Raw genomic sequence first — 26,884 nt, 5'->3', positions numbered from 1 at the left:
TACCATTAAGTCTATTCTGCTCTTGGAGTGATCTATCCCGTTGTTACTCAAAAATTCTTGATATACATCCAGCCTGATATTGTGACATGTATCCTGACACATTATAACCATTCATGCTGTCAAACCTAAAAATGCGCCACACCCTACTTATTCAGATCTCGGTATTTGGCTGAAAAATTTAAAGCACAAAAGATTCAGTCGGATACGGAACTGAATCAGTCTTTGCACATTAAAATGGAAGAGTCCTGAAAGAGACAATCGGATTTGTAATTTTGGCTTCTGATGCGATAATTCTATGTTCTGCACACAAACACATGCAGGGAAATCAGACTTCAGATTTGGTAATCCAATTCCTGATGAGTCAGTCAAACTAAATGTGACAATTGTGTTAAAATTCTGATTGGATTCACGTTTAATCGAGTGTAGCCACTGGCCAACCGGGGAAGACTCTGGCACAAGCTGTTCAGCTTAACATGTATTATAATAACATGAACTAGGCTCCTCTGTTTTACTACAATGTACACTTTAAAGTAATTGATTATCATCCAAATGTTCTTTTATGTATTTATGCATCATCACAGACTCGTTGCTCTTCTTTCACTAGTAGCTCTTACTTCCGTTTGGTAAATTAAGTATTTTAAACATAGTGGTCATTAATAAATAACTTTAAATTAATTAATGGAACAATTGCATTGTTATTTTAGTAATAAATTCCCATGAGATGAACTACAATAAAAAGGATCATACCAACATGGACAGACTCATGAAAAAAATTTTTTTGGGTGCCAACGAAACAGGGAAATTGCTGTATTTACGTCCTTTGCACAGTATTTTTTGCAAGTGGGACTAGCACAAAATATAACAAAATTATCAATAGAAGAGAATAAATTATGACAACGAATAGACGTCTTCTCTGCCATGTTTACCTGCAGTGACGTCGCTGGCTTTTTTCGGACTCAAGGGCACCGCCGTTTGATCAGCACTTTCTCTTTCCTTCCCTTTCCGTCGGATGGGGCTTAAAGAGGGTGGGTTAGTAAGAGATGGAAGAGTGGTCTGAAAGGAATACACACAAAAAAGAAGATTTTTACTCACCGTAAAATCGTTTTCTCTTACTTCATTGGGAGACACTGCGAGACATTGGGGTATAGTAGTGGGACTAGGAGTTAGGCACTTAGGCTACAGGAGAGGAGGATCATAGTAGGGGAGGAAAAAAGATAAGTCTCAGTTTTGTCTAACCAAGCGTATGAGAAAGAGGAGCCCCGTGGGCAAAGAAATATAACTTTTTTCTGTAATAAAATTCACACAACAGAACTATTTGCAGAGCAAGGAAGGGTGTGCAGTGTCCCCCAATAGAGTAAGAGAAATCTATTTTACGGTGAGTAAAAATCTTTTCTCTTTCCTACCATTGGGGGACACTGCGAGACATTGGGGATATACCAAAGCTGCCTCTCAGGGAGGGAATGCTCTGGAACTGCTGCACGCAACACTTTGCGTCCAAAACTCGCATCTGCAGATGCAAAGCCCTGCAGTCTGTAGAATTTTGAAAAGGTGTGGACAGATGATCATGTTGCCGCTCTACATAGCTACTCCGCCAAAGCCTCATGGTGGGATGCCCAAGCTGCGCCGACAGCTCTGGTTGAATGAGCCTTTAACACTGTTGGGACGGGCTGAGATGCCCGTACATAAGCCAGAAAAATAGTGGCTCTTATCCAGCGGGCAAGAGACTGCTTAGAGGCCAGCCAGCCTCGCTTTTGCGCATTATAAAGAACAAAAGGGTCCTTTGTTCTGCGGAACGAGGCCGTGCGGGCAACATAAAGACGAAGAGCACGGAAAACGTTCAGCAACAGAAGCTATTCACTAGAAGAAGACGACGACGAGCGGAAGGCCGAGACCACGATTTCCTGATTTAAGTGGAACCTAGACAGCACCTTCGAGACAAAGGAAGGCTTTGTGCGCAGAACCACTCTATGCTCATGAAAAACGAAGAAAGGAGAATTGCAAGAGTGCTGCTAATTCGGAGACTCTATGAGCCGACGAGATAGCCAAGAGAAACACCGTTTTCCTAGTGAGATGGCGTAAATCGACTGACTCCATAGGTTCAAATGGGGTCTGGGTAAGTGCGTTAAGCACCAAATTAAGGTCGCAAGATTCCACTGGGTGAACAAAGGGGGACGAAGGGGGGCTGAAAATGAAGGAACCCCTACAAAAAGGTCTGAACATCTCTGAATGCCGCCAGTCTGTGTTGGAAGTAAATGGAAAGTGCCGAAACGTGAACCTTAAGGGACCCGAGCCGGAGCCCCTTATCAAGGCCGGCCTGCAGGAAACCCAGAAGCTGAGACAGCTTAAACTTGTATGTGTGTAGACAGTGAGCCTGCCACCAAAGAATATATGCCTTCCAAACTCGATGGTATGTGGTAGACGAGGACACTTTTCTGGCCCTCATCAGGGTACCAATAACTTCCTGTGAAAAACCCCTGTTCCTGAGAATTAGGGTTTCAACAGCCACGCCGTCAAAGCTAGACGATCCAAAGAGTGTCAGAGAAGAGGACCTTGAGCAAGAAGATTTGGTTGTATTGGCAGATGGAAGGGCGGAGCTACCGCCAGTTTCAGAATGTCTGAGAACCATGCTTTGCGTGGCCAATGAGGGGCTACTAGAATTGCGGGCATGGGTATCGGCGGGAAGAGGTACACTAGGTAAAACTGCCATGGGACTGCCATTGCATCCAAGAACTGAGGGTCTCGCGCCTTTGAGTCATATCGGGGGAGCTGGTAATTTAGCCTTGATGCCATGAGATCGATCTCCGGCATGCCCCAGCGCTCCACTAGAAGAGCAAATGTGTTTGTTGAAGCACCATTTACCTGGGTGAACATTCTGCCCGCTGAGGAAGTCGGCTGCCCAATTTTACACGCCTGGAAGGAAGACAGCCGATATGTTGGGAACATGGCGTCCCGCCCATTCCATGATCTTGGTGGTCTCTCGCATGGCTCCTGCACTGCGAGTTCCCTCCTGGTGGTTTTCAATTGTCCGATTGAATTTGGAGAGGCCTTCCTGACAGGCACATCTGTGCCTGAGTCAGCGTCCTGTACACCGCTCTGAGTTCTAAGACGTTAATTGGGAGAGAGGCCTCTCGGGGGGACCAGAGACCCTGGAATCTCTGGGACCCTATAACCCTGCCCCCACCAGCCTGACAAACTTGCGTCTGTCGTGACTAAGGTCCATGTTCAAGCTCGCAGAGACTGACCCTTTTCCAGGATTGCTTTGATAGCCAGGCGAGTGACAGGCGAGTGGGATAGGCCAGGCAGATCATCTGCCTGTCCAGATGCACGAGAACCTGACCATTTCTGAAGGATCTCTCATTGAGAGTGGAACAGAGCGAACGGCACTGCCTCGAACACGGATATGATTGTTCCCAGGAGTTTCATGCAGCTGAGGAGGGAGACCTCTGCCTGCCTTAGAATGGTCCTGGTTTTGCGCAAGAGAATGAAGACCTTGTTCTCCGGTAAGTATACTCTCCCAGTCACTGTATCGAACAAGAGGCCCAGGGAATCGCATTCGCTGTTGCGGAATGAGAGAAGACTTGGGTAAATTTAGGACACACCCGTGTGCTTCCAGGTACTGCATTGTGATCTGGATGTGCCGAGAAAAAAAAAAGTGCAGTTGATGGCGCCTTCAGAAGATCGATCAGATAGGGAACTATCGTTATTCCCTTCTGACGCAGGAGCCCCGCCATGATTACCACCATGATCTTGGTAAACACTCGGGTGTGGTCGCTAGGCTAAAAGGAAGAGCCTTGAACTGAAAATGGGAGTTCATTACCGCGAAGTGGAGGAGACAATGGTGTCCCTTCCATATCGGAACATGTAGGTAGGCATCCTTGATGTCAATGAAGGCCAGGAACTCTCCCTGTCCCATTCCGGAGATTACAGTCCGAAGGCACTCCATCGGGAACGTTTGAGTATTTACCTGCTTGTTGAGAGACTGCAGGTTTAAAATTGGAAGATAAGATCCATCCGGTTTTGGCACCAGGAAGAGTCTGGAGTAAAACCCCTGACCTCTTTCCTTCATAGGGACAGGAACAATAACCTCGGCTGCTAACAAATTCTGGATTGCCTCCTGAACTCCTTTGCACCAAAGAGGACAAAGGGGTATTGCCGTGGTGAAGAACCTCAGTCGTGGGAACTGTACTAGGTCTATGAAATAGCCCCGAGACACAATTCCTTGTGTCCATACATCTGTGGTGGATGTCCACCACCAGTTCTGGAAAAGAAGAAGATGTGCCCCCACCACAGACTCCTCTGGGAAAAGACTGACACGCAGCGGGCTTGTCACTCAGTCTCGAGGATCCTCTCTTAAAGTGCCCCTACCTCTGCTATACGCTCCCCTGGGGGCAGAGGATTGGCCTCTGGGCGGAGCACCTCAGCCCCGGGCAAAGGAACGAAAGGAGACCATGGGTAACGCACTGTTTTTACCTCCTGCGGCCACTTGAATGACCTTCTCTAACTCTGATCCAGAGTAACCCCATCAACAGGTAAACCCTCTAAAGCTCGCTTTGAATCAGTGCCCACTGTCCAAGAACGTAACCATAAAGGTACGACAAACTGCGATAATGAGAGCAGAAAAACTGCCATTTACAGACATGGCATCCATGGATGCCGGTCCTATGTAATCTGAGGGGAACATGCCGGCTGGTGCGTCGTGCTGAGAAGAGAGGGTGCTGCAGACTCCCTCCCACGCGACTATGTCTGTGCCCGAAGAACTGAAAAGATCTTTATTAGGGGATGACTGCCGGCAAACAAGTACAGGTAAGTGAGACTAAGTTTCTGCTTACCTTCGCAGTGACCCAGAGTGAGTAGTGCTGGCAGACTATTCACCCCTCTGGGTCTTAGGTTCAATCCCCACGTTGTACCTAAAGGAAAATGGAAAATAATAACGTGTAAAACCTAACACTACTACAGGTATAGGCAGGAGCCTATACAAGCGTGACCTATCTCCTCGGCACTTAAACGAAATTGTGGCTAAAGGAGAGTAGGGGCATAGTAGGGGAGGAAAATAGATAAGTCTAAGTGCCTAACGCCTAGTCCCACCTACTATACCCCAATGTCTCGCAGTGTCCCCCAATGGTAGGAAAGAGAATGTTAGATTGACAACAGTCTAGTGTATCACAAAGGCTAATGATCTGTAGATAAGTCAACATAACTATGGAGGTAACAGAGCTTTTCCCAAACAACTAACCAAGGGCACACTGGTGGGTGTCTAATACACAAGATTCCGGCAATAACCAGGTACTGCAGCTGGACACAGGAAACCTACAACTTCCTTCTCGGACAGCAGCTATGTAATGACCTAAGAGCAGTGTGGTTGATAGAGCAGCTAAACATATGCGAGTTCATCACAAATACAGCAAAGAAAATCCTAGTTGTTTGCTGGAAATCTAGGATGTGGCGGTCACAGATCTCACCTTTATAACTGGCCCAGGAGTCACGTCATCTATCACATGAGCACATATGTTGATGGCCTTCAGTAAATGAATAAACAGCTGGTCTACCATGCCGACCATGGACCTCTCGCCGAGTGCAGGCCACGGTTCCTCTTGTTTGTTTGCAGCCAGGTTGGTTTCATCCTCTGCTGTCCACGGGTTTTTCAAAGATTTAGGAGCAGTAGCTGGAATTTAATGAGAAATCCTGCTTGAGAATAGGAGGGTGTGCTCTAAATTCCGAATAATGAGTAGGTTTCTCTTTCATTTTATTTTTCATTTAAAACTCAAAACACCTGAGCTTAAGTCATATTTTTTTTTTTTTTTAATGGAAATATTAACTGAATACCTCAATGTTACATTGCTCAATTTAGAACAGTTCCACACCTCTAAATGTATTGGTTTTAGGTTCCTTGTACTAGGGTAATAGCAGCGAAGTAAAGAGTACACAGGGTAAAAAAGCAATATATCGAGCTTTATTTATAAGATGACTATTTGCTATGGAATTACCACCTGGACACCAGTGGGTGTAGAAGGTGCGTTTCACATGGCATTCCTTGTGGTAAATAATTTCATCACTGGACATACAGAGCATTAACTAGGTCAGACCGAATTTCCACGTACATTCGTTCTGTTCCTCACTTGTTGCGGCTATTTCTACAGTACTCAATGTGATGATCAAAAAGTTCCATATACCACAGATTAGCCCTAATAAGGGCGAAATAGTTTGTAGACAAGGATTCTATCTCCACACCGGTCCAGTGAGTAAAACATTGACTCAAATAAGTCATGAAAATGAAAACAATTGGCAGTAATAGGTAGTTTTGGTGTACCTGGCAGTCAACGCCTGCATGAAATTCACTAAATAATACACAAACCATGCAACATTAGCCCTAGCTGCTTGCCTGAGAGAAACAACATCTTACCATACAGAGCACAGTAACTACTGTTATAGTCTGTGGGTAAGTTAGGTTCTATAACAGCAGTAAGGTAGGTGGTCATGTATAAGGGTAACTTCCCATTCTTCTCACAGATTATTTTATAGCAGTATTCTGCTCTAAGCTTGCAGACACACCTGCCAGCAGGTTTCCAGCAAGGATCAGGGCATCCTGATGAGCAGAGAGATCAAGAGGGAACCAGACAGAAGACAGCAGAGACAGCATCATATTGGCCATGCCGGCGGTGCAGCTCTTCCGGGGCTCCTCTGAAGGACTCTGCTGGGAAATGCTGAAAACAAAAAAAATATAAGTTGGCGTCATATATAATAAAAGCACTACATTTTTAACATTACACAAGAACAATAAGTATTCATCTACTAAAGCATTGTGGCATGGACAGACGATCTGTTCTCATGGATATAAAGCTTGGCTCAAACCCCTAATCTCAGCTAGCAGTAAATTCACTGTGACGTTTTACATAAGCGCAAGTTGGCCTCCATTACAGTCAGCCAATATTTCCTTTCTCTACTGCTGAAGAACTAAGGTACTTGTGACAGGATGAACCGCCTATGCCACCCCTGTCTGCTGTTGCTGGGAACCAGCTGGGCTTACTTTGCCACTGTTCCCTTTCGTTACCCCAAATGAGTCCTCTCACCGCAGTAGGAGGGGCTTACAAATGCTGCCCCCACTAGACTCCTTACCGGCATCCAGAACCGGGTTTCTTCTGGATAACAGATGCTACGAGTGTACCCAGTTACTGATGTATCTGGGCTGGTACTCCTGACCCCTTCCCATGGATCAGGGTTGCTGTGGATGGATTATCCCCTGGCCTATCACAATGGCCAGAGCTGCTGGGTAGTACAAACCTCAGAAACAGCCAGGAACGGATTCGATTTTGGGTCTAACCTGTAGGTCACAGGATTTTCAGCATGAAAGACGTTTTCAAGGAGGTCTCTCTCTGAAGCAAGTGATGTTTATTTGCAGTCACACTGATTGAAGGCACCAGTGATCAAGTCAGATGGAACAATTTTCAATACAGGTAGTGCTTTTTATGCAGATTTGGACACAGCCTCAAAGGGTAAGCCAGCCCCCTTGAGGTCTGAGCTATTTTTAGAATCATGATGCAATTTGTTTATCCAAACATGGATTTACATGCAATGCAAAGCTAACAAAGCTAACTGTGATTACCTGCATCTTATTTTGGACACAGAAAATGTAATAACAAGTCTTATTAAACCTTCCTGTGACTTCAGGTACTGGACCCTCACACATCAGAAGGTCTAATTATTATGGGTCCTTTCTTCAGACAGCTGCAGAATACACATTCCCAAAGAAAATCACAAAACCCCAACAAGTCATTTCCCCACATCACGATACACAGAAGACTTCCTCCAAAGGCTTATTGTAACAGATATATACCTCAGAAATCATGCATTTCCTCTAGCAAAGACATTTCTTTCCCTGGTCTCAAAAATAAAGATTTCTCTTTTACCATCATACCCACAATATCAAAAATAAGTACATTTGCAATTATATAAATAAGCGTCCTACGCTAGTTCCTTTAAATAAATTTATACCATAAGTTATTTATAAGTGATCTAGACACAATACTGAATTTAAGCATACTTACTAGCGCCATCATGGAAACTAGGTCCTATAAGATTATATTATGAAGCCTAGTTATTTTCAATACACACAACCCACATTTCAAGTCACCTACATGTGGTAATTTTAGCTTGCAGGGAACAGAAAACACATTAACCCAAGCCACTGGTTGTTACCAATTCCCGTTGCTTTTATGAAGTTAAGATTTTCCGTCAAGTGCACTTCTAACGATCAGTCACATGATTATTTTTATCCCTCCATAGAAATAAACATTATAGGTCAGATTACCTGAAGGAACGGCCTCGGTTTTTGTACACCTGGATCCGTGAAGCCTGTGCACCGGAGGATATAACGTATCCACAATGCCACCCGACACTCCATGTGCATACTGGATAGGCCGTTGATAGCAGACATAAAGCTTCACAGCAGCCAAACTAAATGGTAAGGAAACAGACTAAGTCCTGTGTTCTAGATCACAGCTGTGCAGCCGCTTGGCTTGCAATGCTATTTTATATTCTCCACTCCATAAACTCTATTGCATTACATTACTTTGTAAAAGGATGATGACTACAGGATAGATATAAAACATATCAAATAATATACATGCTTAAACTGTACATATAAAAAACCAAAGTAGAAAGGTCTAAAATGTATCCATAACCTACACACAGTGAAAGCAGACATGCTTTGGTCTGAACAAATTATTCAAAGTGGACTGGATGGTGCGGGTTATTGGTAAAATAGACCTGCCTATTACATACATAGTGCAACAAACAACTTAGCTCTACAAAAGGCGTCCGAACTTTAAAAATAAACCTTACAACAGTATTCATCATCTGCAGTGTGGATGCAGAGATTTCTGCAGCTGATCAATTCACTAGAAATTAGTGACATCACGGAAGACCAAATATAAACGCAATCATATTCCAAAGCACAGCACTCTTCAAAAGATAACTTTTCCTATTTACTGCTAAATCCGTTACTCTGAGGCTGTTCTGAGCCTCCATGTCTCGGTCAGTTATCAGGAGAAACAAATGCTCTCCTAGTCCGGTATAGCTTCCTCTTGTACGCACTGTCCCCAGACAGTCTTGGCTTTGAGAAATCTTCATGATTGTTTAAACTCACAATGAGTGAAAGTAGCTCTTGTGGCTGCTCACCCCAGCTCAGGGACCCGGAGTGGAGGAAGGCAGTAGGCTATCCACTCGTAGAGAGGCGTCCCTGAGCCCAAGACAGCAAAAGTAAAAATAAAAAAGAGCTGAAATAGAAAACTTCAGGGCAGGAGCCCTAAAACCACATGCCCAACACCAAGGGCACTTAAAATAAACTGAGGGATAGGAGGGGCATAGTAGTGGTGGAGCTATCCTCCCAACATTTTGAGTTTAAAGTGCCCCTTACTCCAGGACCACCTACTATACTCCCGATGTTTCGCAGCGTCCCCAATAGGGAAACAGAGACAAAAACATTTTCCAACTGTGACACTTTGATTTACTTTTCTCGTTTCAGCCTAAAAATGAGCCTTCCCTGAAATGTGCAGAGTAAATAGGGAACTTCTGGAAGACAGACCAGGATTTGAAGCAGATGACTGGATCAGTTCAGCCCTAAATGTACAATTATTAAACCCCTAATGCCTTTAATTGATATATTCATTCAAGTAACTGACTTAACATTAAACTTACCGTCAGAGCTCGCGTGGTCGATGTGGTCAACGCGTGAGAAACAGCAGTGATGACCTTGGATAAGTTATTCTCCATACTGACATCTGTCGGACTTTGTAGAATATTATACCCTCTGTAGATCCTGCAGGTAGATTCATAACAAACATATACAACAATCCCAATGTGACCAAGTCATAATGTGTTATCTGACATGCAGAAGGGAGAAAATAAAGCACAATCTATCCCGTACTGCAGTGTGGCCACCACCTGAGACTTCAACAATAGAATTAAGCGGACTGGTGTAATGGGCCAATTGGGGGAGAGAGAGGAGCATCTGGCTACACAATCTGCAGACAGCCTCAACCAGATGTCTTAAAGTAACTGTAAATCAAAAACTAACTTGTTTTATATAAAATAACATGTATGTTTTCCCTACATAAACACACACGTACGTCTTCAAGTCTATTGTACACCACTGCCAGAGTCTAACATGGATAATAACAGATGGGAACAGCTTGCACTTAGTTAGAGTATATGCAAATACATTGGCAAACACTTCAAGTACATTCATGGTATGGGAACGTTTACATTTCTGTATAGAAATGTAAAGCGCTACGGAATTTGCTGGCACTATATAAATAAATGCTGATGATAGAAACCCTGAACCCAGCTGCCTGCATAGCTGCCCCATTATGGAAAGGCCCTGGAAAAAGGGGCATAGACTTGGAACGACTTTCCATTACAAAAATGGAACCAGATAATTGTCAATGGCCAAATAACCATGGCATTCTATGGTAACTTGGCTCCTTGTCATGGAACGCTTGTGCCACTTTCTCATAAGAGCACTCCTGAGCATGTTCTATGGAGCTCTACAGTACGTCAGTCATTGGGTGTACTAACTAAACAATCTGAGGATGATCGGAGGAGAACATCCAGAGCACATAACGGTTTCTATGCACTGATGTCAGGGAAAGTGAGCACTTCTAAACGTGCTCTTTATATACTTGATTTCAATGGTTATCTTTATTGTTCCTTCAATCTACAAAACCATGCATGCTGTAAAACAATATGTTCTTAGTGGGGCTACAATATTACTTATTTGATAAACTCAATAGTTTTTCATGCAGAGTTCACAAATATCACATTGGTAAACCAAGATTTAAGGTTATATGTGTGGGTAGATATATGCCGATATACCAAGTGAAAGGTTTTAAAAAGTAACAGACATCCATTAACAGATGAACAATTCAATATGTAAGTTTAGCCACAGTAACACAATGTCGAACTAGTCAGGATTTTAGTAGCTATCGTTAAATCTTTGGGGGAACACAAGAACTGTGAGAATAGGCTCTGTTGGTTTAACACAGAGTAAGGAAGAAGTAATGTACTTCTTCTCCTGCAGACTATACGCCAAGGCATAAGACTAGCTATCCAGTCAGTTGCAGTCTTTGCAGGAGACAATTAAAGTAGCAATCCCATGGAAAAACTGGATTTTTATACTTTCATTAAAACCTTTTTTTCTGAATCCTTTGGGGAACAGTAAATCATGGGAATATCAAGCCTCCAATAGGACATTGGACAGAGAGAGCTAGATATGGAGAGCACCAAAAGTTTAGAGTTGAGGATTTTTCTTTTTTTTAAAGGGTGATGTAAGCTTTTAAAGGGAGAAATGATAAAAACTCTGGAATCACAATGTTTAGAATGAAGTGGATTTTAAAAACCACTTTAGGGTTAGGCTGAAAGGATAGTTTTATACACAGAATGGCCCTATCACCATGAAAAATCAGATAGGGAGACAGAGCCCCCAGTTCACCCTCCAGGTGTCAGAGCTGGGGGAAATAGCCAGAAGGAATACAGTCTTTACATGTGATTCCAGTGCATCAAAAGGAGCCTTTTGTAATGCCTTTCATACTAAAGTCAAGTTCAATTGAAAATAAATCATAAGAAACATCCTATACTAGCACCAAGAACTATAGGCCCTCCATACCTCATAATAACTCTTGGACAAAACAGGTCTGTTTACTCTGAGCATGGTTCCTATCACCCTTATTTTTAAGAATCAGCGTCAACTGTCACAACATTAAGCCAGTCGTACTGAACCCAGATGGTAAAACAGAGGAAGATGCCACAATGGAGCCACAGACAAATATATCACAAGGCACCATCATGGCACCTACAAGAAATGCCTGCAGATCCCTGGTCCTTGAGCTGAATCGCTCCATCTTGTGGTTCTGCCAAGACACCATAATGTCTAAATCTGACTTGCGTAAAATCCGCTTTTCCTAATCCATTGGGAGAACACCGGGGTATAAGTAAAAGAATAGGGGAAGAATAACTAACAACTTTCTTAAAGTGCCCAAAGCCCTATTCCACTACACTATACCCCAATGTCCCCGGAGTCCCCCAATTGGATGTGGTAGAAATAGGTTTGAATAGAACCCTGTCCCCCCTCTGATCTAGTAGGGTGATTATAGCAGCAGCATTTTGATCTGTGCACTGGAAAGCCAGTGGAGAGAAAACATGTGGGTGTGGCCCTGAGAAGATCGATTTTATATCCTTGATCCATAATGCCCTCACCCAGGAATCTGAAGTCTATTAGAACCACTGTTTCTGCTAGAGGATCAGCCAAGCCCATGGTCCATGGATAGATGGAGATCTATGCTAATTTTCACTTTTATGACCCCTACTTTTCGTCTCTAACTTCCATTTATATTACACCACCAAGTAAATCCAAAATAAAATTCATCTCTCCACTCCACCTACTTCATCAGTCTTTATACCAGTGGATCCCAAATTTTCTTAGTTTGAGGCACCCTTAGGGTCCCTATAATTTTTTCAAGGCACCCCTAAACCAAAATAATTACCAAGTAGTCACCCGCCTTGCTTACCACTGGCCCTGGCCACGGCACCCCAGGGAGGTCGCTGCGGCACCCAGTTTGGGAACCACTGGTTTATACCAATACCTCTACCTCCATCAACACTCTTAATCCATATCGTCTATTATTTACTCCTATTTTGTGATTCCATATTTCAACCTTCTAACCATTTCTGTATCTCACCCTGAATACCTATCTGGGGCTAGCACCCTCTGGCTCCACAAAACCTTGACCACATCACCACGACCACACCTCATGGACAAAAAACGCAAAGTCAGACCACGACAATCACCGCTCCACGGCTAAAGAAAGATATGTGTTACATTTTTCTTGTATTACCTATCTTAGTGCTTTGAGAAACTAGTGTCAGTAGCGCATATACCCACACCACCACACCCCCACAGTAGCCTAGCGCAATAGTATACCCACTAACCGACACTGAAATGTGCCTCAGGAAAGCACAAACAGCTGAGTAATTAGATTTTAGAATGAACTCTATTTTCCTATCTGTACTATCCTGAAGAGCTGCGGTATTTGGGATCAGAACAGTAGTGGCATTAGATAATCACAAAAACAAACACGCTACCAAAGACACCCAAAAAATGCACTCTCCTGCAGGCACTCTATTAAAAAAAAAAAGGATGGGAAAAAAGGATTGGGTTGAGTACAAGCTGTTTATTTATGTATATGTAGTACCAAGATTCTATTTGGGGATATTTATCCAGTGTGCATGAGAGGAAAGAGTATGAGATGTGTTTTTAACATAAATCACAGTGGCAGGCAATAAGGATCTTGGTGGCATTTACTATTTTTCCTTGGTTTTTTTCTTTAGGCTGCTATTAATGATTTACAAATCTGCACAATGTCATGTAACTACCATGGCAACCACAGTCACATGATGTAGCGAGCAGACAGACTTTGGAACTCCCTTCTGAGCTCTGTGTACTGTAAAATCTTCCCCCCTCCCTTCACATGCCTTGCTGAGAGCCAGGGTGTATGACTGACAGGAGGATCTCTGATGTCCTGCAGGAAGAGTCATCGTTTTTTTTACTTTGTGTCAAATCTCCACCGTTCCTGTGTCCCATGTGAAAAACAAAATTCATTTCCCAGTTCTACCAGAGTTTTACATGAACCTGGGCCTATGGTACTGAAAATCTAGCAGTTCTCTCTCAGCTTCAATGGTGACCAACCTAATTTCATAGCGCGGTAGGGTATTACAGAAAAACGCAAAGATTTAATTTATAGCTTTTATAGCTATAAAAACAAACAAAAATGTGTACAAGTGATATTTTTGTTCAAAGTAACGTATTAAAAATGAGAACAAAGTACTTGATATAAAATCTGTACAGTAAGGAAACATTGCCCACACCTGGTGATGGTACTGACAGCAAAGTGAGACGCCGGCTGCGCCTCGTGCATGAGAAGTTTCAGGTGGATGCTGCTTTGCTCTCTGGCGGCGGCTACCACTGGGTCAGCCTGCCCCTGGTCACAGTTGTAAAACAATTTGGGAACCAGTCTGTAAAACAAGATAAAAAGCACTTAAAATAAAGAGGTGTCAGCAGTTGTGATTGTGCCCCAATCCACTTTAATCATGCAGAGAAATAGTTTATGGATCAATGTTTAAACGACTGAACAACAATTACACTGAGTCCCCGGACCCGTCCCATAATGGGCTACCGTGGACTGGGTCACTGTGCCACCTGGATTTTTTTCCCTTTAAATTAGGCTGCTGAGTTGAGTCTTGCACCCTGGGCCAAAATTTGCCAGCCCTCCCCTGCTTGGTGGAGGACACACCCTGCTGTACTCAGTGTGACATGGAGAAACCCAGAAACATCTGCGAACATTGAGATGTAGTTTAACAAAGAGAATGCAATCCCATGTTTCATACTAATTACCGGACTAATGAGGCTGCAGCTACATGCCTCACCCGGGCATCTTCATCTCCCAGAAGGCTGACGATTACACCGTTTAACACACGATCCTGAAGGTGTAACAGCTGCAGTAGACACAGATCAGATATTAAGAAAACAGAGCGTCTAATAAACGGAATCAAACACTCAAATAATAAAAAAAAGTAGTATCCAAGCAGTCTAAGCGGAATGTTTCACGTATGTGCGATCCATTTCACATTTATCCGACAGCCAATACAATTAGGATAATTCACACTTTGTCATAAACAAGTGACAACACACTGCTTGTAAAATACAGAATATGTAAGTACAGCATCTATATTAGTATTTCCTACATTGCAATGCTGAAGGTTACTTTGTGACGCCATAAATGGACACAGCTGAAATGGCTTTATTAATATTAAAATTATTGACAACACACACTAAAAAAAAACAAAAAAACAAAAAAAAAATGACAAATTTAAATACTGACACCTCCAGGTTAGTGGGAAAGGTACAAAATAATATTTTAATCATTTTCTCCAGTGGGGACACTGAAACAACTGGGGTGTAGAACGTGGTAACAGGAGTTTAGACACTTTTTAACATTACTCCCAAAAAACTCAAGCTACCCCCCTCCCCGCTCTATAACCTAGATGCCTGCCTCAAGGCCCTAACCATGTCCAGAGAGTGAAGAGAGCCCTCTGGACCTGGAGACCTATCCTGATCTAAGGCCGGACTCACAATGTCCTAGAATCTGGAAAGCACCTTAGGCTGAAAATCATCAATTTTAACATTCAGGGCACCACCAAATGTCCCTGAAAGTATATAGTCCATTGGTTGAACAAAACAAACATACATAATTATCTGTATTTACCCCAGTATAATGATGTACACCTCTATGGAGCCCTTCTGCTCGCCCTTCCAAGAAACTGATTAACCTGTAAAAAAAAAAGAAAACCTGTTGGATGCTGGAACGTTGTTTCATATAGAGGTCACATCAATATTCTGCCCAAAAACCCACATCCCTACTCGGAACTGTTGTCGTAGTCTAACGCTGGGTACACACAACAGGTTTTTCAACCGATTAATCAGGCCAATCACATGATAAATGACCGTTTGAACCGATATCAGATTAATGTGTACGCTCCAACGATGAACAATTATCGTTCCAAAGCACATCACATAATTTGATGTTATAAATGTACTAAAAAGCTTGTTCAAAGATGGAACGATGTCATTCCAATCCTGCAGTGTGTACGCACTAATGACCGCCAGTGTCCATAGATCTCTAGGACGTCTGCAGAGTCACGATCTTTTCAGCTGATGGTTATGACAGATGAAGAGCACAGATCTGATGGTAAACATTAATAGTCTGTACACATCAATCGGCATGCTGATCGGGACTTTCAGTCGTTGGTAAAATCATTAACGATATCGCATCAGGAGATATTTTCTGTAGTGTGTACCCGGCCTAACTAAGTTTACGGCTTCCATTTTTGCCCTATTAGTAGGAATAGCCAAATATCTGATCTTAAAGAAGTGAAAAATGTTTCTTTCCACTTCTCTTAACAGGATATTAATGGAATTATTTAATATCCAATATCAACAAGTAACTTTAGTGAATTAATTAAATAAAGTTGAAAGTAGCACTTTTCATAAAGAAGACACAATGTGTTAAGATATCCTTTATTTACATCCAAAATTAAGAAACTCTTCATAAAAACAACTGTTGAAAATTAGGGTAACTCGGCTGCTCCCACTTTTGATGATTTCTAAACACTCATGCTGGAAATGTACTTGTGGTTTGTGAATGCTTTGTTAAAGGAAATGTTAGGATATTACATATTATTTAACGGTCAGTGAATTTCACTCATTGGCTAATGTGAAAGTGGGCGTGACCTTTACATCTGACCCCACCCACTCACAAGCAAGTCTGATTGCGCATACAGAAACAAAAACGTAGTCTACGTGAAGCTTTAGCAGGCATATAAGGGTCTATCATCTTAGAGAAAAACTGTTCATAAATATTCCAAATAGAAAAACTCTCCGCAGGACGATATGTTATGCTGCAAGTAACAACGCATGGCTTATCCAAGTTAAAGTACAGAGGCGAACGACTCAGTTGATTGTTAGACATATACAAAGACTTTAGCGTGGAACAGGTACTGGATTTGCCTAGAAAATCAGGAGTGGGGTGGGGGGTGGCTCTTCTTCTGGGAGAACTTTTCTATGAATTGTCCTGAATACTATGGGTGGGATTTAAACCTACAAACCAGCATGTGTTCCCTGTGTGGCTGATGGAAAATACATTTTTGTATAGTGCATCCTTTTTATTAACAGAAAACGTGTTCTTTGGGAGAGAGATTCAATTGCCACGAGGTGCCGCCGGACATCGCCCTGATGTACGGGCTCAGCACATTGCCGGCCATAACGCCAAGGAATATCCACTCATTTTTCCTTGAACTTCAATGGGACGCGATCAGAGTCAGGACATCGAGGCACGGTGTCTTCACAGACTGTTCTGGAGTCACGTTGGGGCACCTCGCATCGAATTCAATCTGCCCCTTTTTTTAAAAAGTGTCCAGTACTTAATATGTGAGATGCCTGCAATATCGTTCTACCCACATCTGCTACTGCGCCAAGCCCCCAAACACCTGTATGTGTGAGGGGATTATCGCACATGACTAAGACTGACATGAGGAAATAATGGTATTATTAGAAAGTCACAAATGAAATGACACTCTTATAGACTCATTAAGAACTTAATAAACGCAATATAAAATCATCCAAAATGGATATAATTATACAATGATCTCAAGGTATTTACATATAATACAGATATAACCATGAACTAGTGTGTTATTATAATTTGCTCACCAGACACTCTGTAAGCACACAACAGGACGCTCCCCCATGCTTTACTATCTTTTTGGAAGTATTAGTTATTAGAATTCCAAAATGCACATGGCTATAAAGAGGAGGTAACGGTACTGAATATTAACTTACCCAAAATCAATTTCTGCAAGCGTTTCCAAGAGCTCCGTCCGCACCAGCCAGTAGGAGCTGTTCTTGAGGGTGAGCAGATCAATCATCAGCTGTAAACCAAGCTCGCTGTATGTACTACAACATAAGCTCGAGATGCAGTGCTGGAAAGAGGAAAACAAACAAACATACTCTTGGGCAAGTAGAGCAAGACAACAATGATAGTAACACCTGTCAGACTACAACAGGAATTAATAGGAAAAGAGGAGTCAAACTTGCAATCTCCGTGTGCTGCATAGGGAAAACTGCATCTTCTAGGCACATTACATTACTTCATTTTTGCAAACAAATATTATTTATTGGCAAACTGTACGTTGATCCAAGGGACCATATTCCAGCTTTCAGTACATCACAGATAGGGAAAGCTGAAGGTTGCCCTCTCTGCCAGCCTATATAAGCATGCTGGGTCTAGTTGTACAACAGAGCACCACAATTTGCTTAATCTGGTTTACATACTAGTTAAAACTAAATTAAAATTACAATATTGTTTGAATATTCATTGTGTGCTATAGTAATGTTAAGGCCAGTTAGCACAGGAACAGATGCAATGTATAGAAAACCTATTTGTACTCACCCTGACTGCAGCACAAGCCAATTTGCACGTAACAGACGATTCGTCTTTCAGTGATTTTTGTAACAAAGGAATGCAATCCTCCAAAGAAAATGTATTCCCTACCAAAAATAGATCACACTGATTACTACAAGTACAGAATCTACCTAAACAGAAAATGGAACACATTTACTAGTTATCTTATAGAATGTTTCTCTTGTTTCTCGCCTCCCCTCTCTGCCTTGCCCTTCACTGGCTCCCCTTCCCCTACAGAATTCTTTTCAAACTCCTCACCACCACTTACAAGGCTCTCTCCCACTCTACTGCCCCTTATATCTCCAACCTCCTCTCCATTCACACTCCCACCCGCTCCCTGCGCTCGGCCAATGACCGCCGCCTCTCCTCCACTCTGATCACCTCTTCCCATTCCAGAATCCAGGACTTTTCCCGTGCAGCCCCCCTTCACTGGAATGACCTCCCTCGCTCCATCCGCCTCTCTCCCACTCTGTGCTCCTTCAAACGTGCACTCAAAACTCACCTCTTTCTCAAAGCCTACCGTCCGTCCACTTAACCCCTATCTCCTCCGCTCATTCTCCCCTCTCTCCCATTGCCTCAACTGGCTCCTCTTGTGCCTGGTCTGTCAACCCTCCCTTAGGATGTAAGCTCGCATGAGCAGGGCCCTCTTCCCTCCTGTCTCCTTACCCGTTCTTCTGCTCCGTGTTTATTGCATCTGCCTGCCTGGAGTTTCTGAAGTATTGGTACTTTTTGTTTATTGTTCTGTACTGTTATACCCTGTATAGTCTACTGTTTGTACTATGTGCGGCGCTGCGGAAACCTTGTGGCGCCTAACAAATAAATGATAATAATAATAATAATAATAATAATAAAATTGTATACGTTTACAAGTCTGCTGAGCAATGCAGCAACCTTAACAATGTGCGCCACCTAGTGTTGCTTACAAGTCCTACACCTAGATTATAATAAAATGTTAAATTACTATCACAAATTCTCTACATATACTTAAATACGTATATATTGTGGAGTATTACAAAATAAAACTACACACTGGAAATACCAATGTTATCTAAAAGGAGATTATCTTAAACTTAGTATTATTAAAGCTATATAGGACTACAGATGAACTGGATGTAAAGACATATTGCACGAGTTACAAGCATCTCTCTTGTTGCCGCTTGTATTTCAGCCGACAGATGTCTGTCAACTTTTTCGTTGAGAACTATCTCTTGAAAGGGCGGGTTCTAACCTAGTTAATTCCCAAAACATTGATTGGATACAGATTAATTCCAACCCTGTGAATGTTCTGATGCACCGATTGGATACGGGATGGTTCTAGTCCTGCCTACTGCAAAGATTCGTAATTACTGACACTGCTGAGAATTGCGACAGATTTGTCTGTATGTATCCAGATCTGCTAATCAATAAAGTCACAAAAGAGATCTACAAATTGCACCCAGATGTGTGGTATTTGTGGATATTTCAAATATTTGATCCGTTACCTGTAAGGTTTTTCACAATGGCTAGCCACTGTTCAGCATCATACCGGGACTTGTTCAGTATAGAATAGACCAGAGTGCCACAGAGAATGGACAGGGCTCCTCTAACCTGAGGGTCCCCATGATTAATGTAGTTCAGAATGTCTGAAACATATTGTGTTTCTGCATTGGAGAAGAAACATCAGATTTAATGTTAGGTGCCAACACCAGACAGTAATGCACAGCAGCTAGCAATGTATACTTCACTGTGTTTAATTTAAGATGACTGGGAGTGAGAATAAACTATTACTATGCAACATTTACTTCCAGCAATAAACATAACACACTCACAAATCACAGCACACTTTAATAAAATAGTAGGAGGACAGGAGTTCACATCATGCAATCTTCCAGACTGCAGTTTGCAGTATAAAAGTGCCCACACATGCAACCCCATGTCCCCCATTTGTCTGCCCCTACCCCTCTAGAATGCCATCTCTCGCGAGTAGGGCCCTCTTCCCTCCTGTCCTCCTCTTTTCACGACCTATGCGGTCAGCTATGTGTTGCACTTCTCCCTGGACTGTACACCTCAATCAGTGGCTCTGAGCCAGCTAGTTGCTCCCACACTCATGGTCACAGGTTTCATTTTGCGCTGAATATACTTCTTGCACCTCATTCCCCAATGCAGATACTCCTAGTAGTGCCAGGCTTTGTATTGCTATGTGTTTATTCTATCGTCCTGTAATGCTAGGTACGGGTTTGTTGTGTGTCCTCTGGATAACAACACAAACCCTTTGCGACACCCTATAAATAGTGGATAATAATTTTTACTTGCAATGCGGTCTAAGATCATCACTATGTCCTACGCGGTTCTAACCAGTTCAGAACTGTGATGTCCAAGTCTGATTGTACAAGAAAGGTGTCTGGGTATATCCAACTTTTATAAATAAGAAATCTATTTTTCTGCAGAAGTACAAAACCACACTAAGAAGGACACTACGCAGACCCTTTGATGGCAGCGCACCACAACCGAGTTTATACACAAGGGGGTAGAAGCACGATGGTACCTGAAGGATCACCACTTTCTGCCTGATGCTTGAACAGCCTGCTGAAGAAAGCTTCAGGATACAGAGCCACAGCTGCCCCAACACAGCTCAGCGCCAAGGCTTTCACGCTCACCCGCACGTCTCTGTCCAGAACAAGAGCTGAAGAACGCCAGAACAAACAAGCAAAAAAAGGTCACAGCGCTGTCTCACGGAAGATTTTGTTTCTCATCCTTTCTCAAAGTCATTTTAGTAACATGAAGGACACTGTGCCCAATGAACTGTGCCAGGAAAATTGTGTGGATCTTTGCATATTTTTAGTATCGACTTCATAATACAAAATTATATTCTGCTTAATCTAAAATAATGGTGACCTACAAAAGCCCAGTGTGATTAGATAGATCGTGTTCTCATACTAGGACAGAACACATGATGTATGACTGTACTCGTTGTCACATTGAGCACAAGCTGAGTGACTCCACACTCTGCTGTCAGACAGTTAATGTCACTTTAACATACATATTTATGAACATCTTTAGTAGCACTTTCATACATAGGATTTTAGGTCTATTAATACTGAGACCTTGTGTGTTTGGGGTCATTATCCTTTTCAATTTAGCTCTATTTCTCAGAGGAACTCCAATGTAATCGTGTTCTTACCACCCTTCTGTCCAGTGAGCAGGAAGGAAGCGGACAACAGACGTACACAGTGAATTAATGGGGGAGCGTCGCCATCTGTGTAATGTCCAATGTCTCCCTTCATCCTGGGGGGCTTCAACATGGAAAAAAAAAAAAAAAGGTGGTATTAACATATTATAACTACTACCGCAAACACATACGTTTGGACATAAAAATAAATATTTCAAAATACAGGTATATGTGCAATGTGTCATTTGTCTCAGGAAAACTGTCTAATAATTTACATTCTATTGATGTGACTATTCACCTTATTCTCCAAGTCTCCCTGGTCTACCGATTCCTCCTTGGCGACAAAGCGATCAACGCTGCTATCGGAGGACTGTCGGCTGTGGCCCATGGTTTTTAACAGACGGCTCTGGTTTAGTCCTTCAGAGATCAGAAAGATGTACACGTTTAATTTAAAGGTTTCTTAAAAAGTAAAATAATGACAAAAAAACTGAACTGAAAGCATATTACCAAAAATTAACAATTTTTTTTCATAATCGGATAACAGCGCAAAAAGTATGTAATATATAAAATGAGAGTTTGCTATAAACCCTTATACTGACAGCAGACCTGTAGGAGGTATACGGACTAAGCAGTTGTATGTGTCAGGCCAGCAACTAACTAGTCAGTACTGTAAAACCATATATTAAGAGTACAGAAGTGTATAGCAAAATTGTATCTACTTCCCTATATTGATGTTAACATAATGCCTAAATTAATTAAATTAATTTGCTGTAATTTATTCATTACTACTTTTTCAATATTAAGATTATCTCTCTTTATACAAAATAGTAAAACTGGACAGACCTGGAACCCATTAGCAATCTCACTGGCTGGAAAGAGAAAGTCAACTTTACAATGCTTAATTAGATCTCATTTTAAATATTTCAAATAAGTAAATTTAAGACCTACTAATGGGGTCTCCGTCATGTATTCATCTGTACTCTGGACTCTTTCCTCCCATGGAGTAAATGGGTGTCGTCTTAATCGCCTATTCCCTCCTCTCACCCCTTCCATCACACTGACATACCCTTACTTGCATGTGTTTTAAAATATTTCAATATTCTAGAACATTAAACAGAGGAGCCAAATTGAAGTGGAAGGACAGGAACATATAAATCTGAGGTCCCAAATTAAAAGCAGATAAACAGAAGTAACCCAGGAATGTAATGAGAGTTTCCACAATGATGTTTATGAAGAAGAAGAGCACAAAACAGTCAATTTACCAAGAGATGGGTTTCCGAAACAATCTGCTGCCTCTTCCTGGTGAATGATTGTCCCTTCATCTTCTTCATCCTGGAGCTGTCCTATCTGCATCCCAGAATACTGGTTTTCAGCGCCATCAATTACCTGCCAGTAACAAACACAAGAGACTTATAGAAGTATTTCCCGATACTCGAAACTCACCGAATAATAGCAATGGGACCATTATCAGAACCTCATCTCCTAAAGCATAGCACAGGAGAGTTAGGGGGCAATGCAATATAGTCATTTTCATACCAGTCTCTCAATGACCTAAGATTAGAGGACATCAAGCTGTTCAGAAAGACCATGCACAGCATGGCAGTACGCAGTATCTTCTACGAGCAGTCACACATAGGCACATACAGCCTTTACATATTTTAAATCAGAACGTTAAACATGGGTTATAGTAGGTAATAACCACATAGAAATGTTTAAACACTGGGGGGTATTAATTACCAAACTGAAGTAAAATTAACAACCAAATAGGCATCCTGGAAGGCCAGCATAAATACCATATTCTACAAACGGATTCAACAAGGGCTCATTTTAAGGCGTCCGTAACACAAGGGCGAGGATCCCAATGTGGATCTAGTGGTCCTCTACAGGGAGAAACACGAGCAAACTCTAATACACACAATCTTCCTAAACCAACTTAATTGAAAGAAAATATAGAGACACGGAATTTAGAACTTGAGATATCAAAGACTCAACCTCTTGTCCAATTCCACTGGAAAACAAATGAATGACTTCTCTTAGAAGCCCTTACCCTAATAAGTGTGCCCCATATATTATATTCCATTATTGCTATAAAATGAATGGATTGCTAAAAGAGCCTGTAGTGCTATCAAACCCAGAGAACCCTGAATCTATGTAGGCTTATCATCGTTGGACAGTAACAGCACAGTCGTATATTTGGTATAGCCTCCGTAGTTAGTTGTTTTATTAACTAAAGAAACATAATAAAAGTACACTGGAGCACCACAGTGGAACATTTAATCCTTGTACCTTGTGGATCCCAGTAACTAATTTCATTTTGTTGCTTACCCTGAAAACCATCAGATCTCCATCCAGTATATCTGCTCATAGAACAATCAGTTGAAAAACTCTAGAAAAATGTCCACATGGAACAGTCGCCCATCTACCAAATGAGAAAACTAGTGAGCTGGTTTCCCACCCCTAGTAAATATATACAACTGTGATCACAGGAATAGAAGATAAAATTCTGCCCGAATCTTTGCACTCTTCATGCTCCCTCTGGTGGTGAAAGCAGAAAACTGCTGTTACATTGCCCAAGAGTGCTAATTTGGTGCAACAACCAGGGTATTGCACAGCATTTTAAGTTCCAGTACACGCATTGGGAAATTTGCTTATTTTAGGGACCACCTTCCTTGAATATCTGAGAGCACAGAACACCCTCAATACTCTTCCCATCAAGATAATGTCAGTGTAATGTGACTAGGGGCAAAATCCATTTCAATCAGAAAGAAGATGACATCTACCAAGTTAATAATAAACTGTATAGTTAAAAACAAACATTTTAGGGATGTTAAATTCCCGGTGCTCTATGAAAGATAGGAATTCCCATAGCCTCATAGAAAGTATAATGGAATTCAAAGATTTCATTCTGAATTTGGAAACACAAACATGGAGATTTAAAGACCACAATAAGACCCAGTGAAACATTTTTGCAAACATAGCCCATATTCAATCTGTAAGTCTCACTAGAGCACATTTCCACGGGGTGCATACTCCTTTACTATACTCAACTGATGCTTGCCCGCCCACGTTTCACCTCTCCCGGTTTAAGGGTCAGTAAACCTAAGATACACTTATGTCTAGACAGACCCATTTTGGTACACATGAGTGTATTTATGCTACAAACATTGCCTTATGTCTAACTCTAATAAGGCCCATACTCCTCAGTATGTCACAACTAGCCAATGAGAACCCAAGAAATAGATCCAGACATGATTGGCAATCTCCCTGTCAGGATCTACACAGCGAGCCCTCAAAAAAGCAGCTGAATCTATTAACACAGAAAACTTTCTGAGTTCTCCAAATGAATACTGCTATATTAATAGAAGAGTTTCCACCTCACCATAAAAAAAAACAAAAAAACCTTAATAACAATAAGAACACCAAAATTTCAACACTTTACAAACATTTATGAAGTCAAAACCTTTACTCTAAACATCTGTCCATTATGCTTTTCCTCTGGATGATGTCCAAATGATCTTCTGGCTAGGTTATCACAGTACACTGTAGTGAACAATAGAAACAGTCACGTGTAGCGGAGGATCCGGAGACTCCAACAAGAACTTTACTCATAACATCATCATATCTAGTAGGAGCACTTGGGACGGGAAGTGGGAGGCGGGAGTTACATACATTGGCTTTTTTATGCCAGTGCAAATCTTTTAGGTATAATAAATTATTTTATAAAGAGTAATATGCCAGGATTGGTTGTCCTATATTCCCTTTACGTTGAGAGCCACAAGAAGGTTTCTGGTATTGGAATATTATAGAAGGTCTTCATTCTCTACTGGGTGCGGAGACCTCGACACCCACATGGATTTGCTACATGATAAAAGGAGATTACACGCTTCAGACAAGTGAGGGTATTGACAAAGGGCGTTCACCCAATGCTCATGGGATGGGGAATGGATTGGTCAGAGTTTTCTTTTCCTTTTTATAGGTTTTTTTGAAGGTATGGTCATTTAATATTTTAAATCACATATTTACCGTGGTGGTAAAAGGCACAATTATCCACTGTTATAAAACCTATTACAGTACATTGTTTTTCTTGTTTCTTTTTAGGATATTCGTCACACATTCCAAAGCGGATTGTCCACTACAGCGCACAGTGATCATTTATCATCAAGAGGATTTGGAACTCGTCCCGAGAAAAATAACAATGGACGCTTATTTAGTTTAAAGGTTACGGCTTCACGTTAGATTTATGCAATTTGTGAAGTGTTGAATATTTGCAGCTTATATCTGTTATAAGGATTATTATTATCTGTGTTTAGAAGAGAGAACCATTATTTATACACTTTTATTTATATTAAAAGCAGCTAGATCTGCTTCTTTCTATCCTCTGCCCTTGGCCAGCAAATTTATAAACTGATGGAAAAAATAAGAAACGTAATATATATTAACAGCAATTGGCAATTCGCGGCCACTGGTGTACTTTAAACAAGTTAAGCTTCGACGGGACAGTTCAAGTTTAGTTTGGGAGATCTTGAAGAATAGCTGGAGGAAAAACAAATGTAACAAACACGTAGGGTGTTTTATCAGAAGAAAACATTTCCAAAGATTGCATATAAATAGAATAGACCTGAAATTAGAATTTTGCTAATAAATCCCAGTTAGAGGTTCATTGAGGACTGGTTTGAAAATGAACGCAGCGAGATTATTGCAAGACTATAAAATAATTGTGAAAATTAAACAAAGCGTGCATCACAGAATGAAATAATAGGAAGGTGCCCTCTTCGTGAAAGCGAAAGGACAGATGCAATGATGGGTCCCCGTACTGCTATCAGTGCACCATGCATGGTATCCTCTTAGGAGGTCATGCTCTCAGGTAGAGGTATGCTGACCTTTTCAAAACTATTGGCTGAGAGTGAAAAGGATGATGAATAGGTAGATGTATCCAACTCTGGGCCCTCCATGGAGGAACTCTGAGACATGTCGGGCCCTTCAGTAGTAGACTGGGATCCCCCCTCCGCCAGATGCACACTTACAATTTCAGAACTGTCCGAAGGGGTCACAGCAGAGTCTGGACCTTCTGTGGTGGTTTGTGAGCTGTCGCTCAGGGGTGAGGAAGCCTGGGTGGTTCCCTCATTCAAGTCCATGTTCATGTCCGACTGGACGGTGCAGATTTGGCTAGAGCTGCGACTTAAAATGTCTTCCTCATCCCCTTCCGTGGTGGTGCTGGCCAGGTCAGACCCGCTCAGGTCTACAGAGTCAGACTGGAGGGTGTGCTGCGACCGTGGCTGCTCGGTTATAATGTCATGCGTCAAAGAATCCAGGGAGGAGACAGCAGCTGGAGCAGAAGCAGCAGAAGACGCTGCCGCATCCGATGATCCCTCACTCTTAACACCGGCTATAAAACAAAACAATTACTGTGTGGTTTTGTATGTACGTTTTGCCTTAGGAAATATCATCAAAACACAAAGAAGAAAAAGATCTGGAAGGCCATTAACTAGTGTGGAGCAGAATCAAAACCTTGTGCAGATGACTACATTACTGCACACTCAGATTCAATTGAGTGCGATGCGTCTCCAGAAGGTCCCCGGAGAGACACTGCGCCGATCATATGGTTGGAATCTCCGCTCATTTTCACACCCCATAGAGGTGCGCAGAAAAATGAGCGGAGATTCCTACC

General features: G+C 42.0%; 1 protein-coding gene across 4 annotated transcripts in view; it reads right to left on the bottom strand.

The window, feature by feature from the left end:
* The window catches only part of HTT (huntingtin), a 124,063-nt gene that overhangs the window by 58,564 nt on the left and 38,615 nt on the right, over positions 1-26,884 (bottom strand). For 3 of the 4 annotated variants that reach the window (XM_075194351.1, XM_075194346.1, XM_075194349.1), the window contains 16 exons: positions 26,241-26,602; positions 22,479-22,602; positions 21,515-21,633; positions 21,229-21,340; positions 20,593-20,730; positions 19,550-19,708; positions 18,057-18,154; positions 17,447-17,586; positions 15,315-15,378; positions 14,444-14,544; positions 13,918-14,064; positions 9,694-9,814; positions 8,306-8,451; positions 6,550-6,701; positions 5,460-5,662; positions 927-1,053 (listed from right to left, as the gene is read on the bottom strand). In XM_075194351.1, the coding sequence (XP_075050452.1) occupies positions 927-1,053; positions 5,460-5,662; positions 6,550-6,701; positions 8,306-8,451; positions 9,694-9,814; positions 13,918-14,064; positions 14,444-14,544; positions 15,315-15,378; positions 17,447-17,586; positions 18,057-18,154; positions 19,550-19,708; positions 20,593-20,730; positions 21,229-21,340; positions 21,515-21,633; positions 22,479-22,602; positions 26,241-26,602 (2,313 nt within the window). Of the gene's footprint in view, positions 1-926; positions 1,054-5,459; positions 5,663-6,549; positions 6,702-8,305; positions 8,452-9,693; positions 9,815-13,917; positions 14,065-14,443; positions 14,545-15,314; positions 15,379-17,446; positions 17,587-18,056; positions 18,155-19,549; positions 19,709-20,592; positions 20,731-21,228; positions 21,341-21,514; positions 21,634-22,478; positions 22,603-26,096; positions 26,204-26,240; positions 26,603-26,884 lie in introns of those variants that run through there. The other variant, XM_075194350.1, reaches the window with a different exon arrangement.

The sequence above is a fragment of the Mixophyes fleayi genome, chromosome 1, assembly GCF_038048845.1.
Source record: "Mixophyes fleayi isolate aMixFle1 chromosome 1, aMixFle1.hap1, whole genome shotgun sequence".
Lineage (NCBI taxonomy): Eukaryota > Metazoa > Chordata > Amphibia > Anura > Limnodynastidae > Mixophyes > Mixophyes fleayi.
The sequence above is the reverse complement of the archived record's forward strand: the minus strand, read 5'-3'. Positions and strand labels throughout refer to the sequence as shown.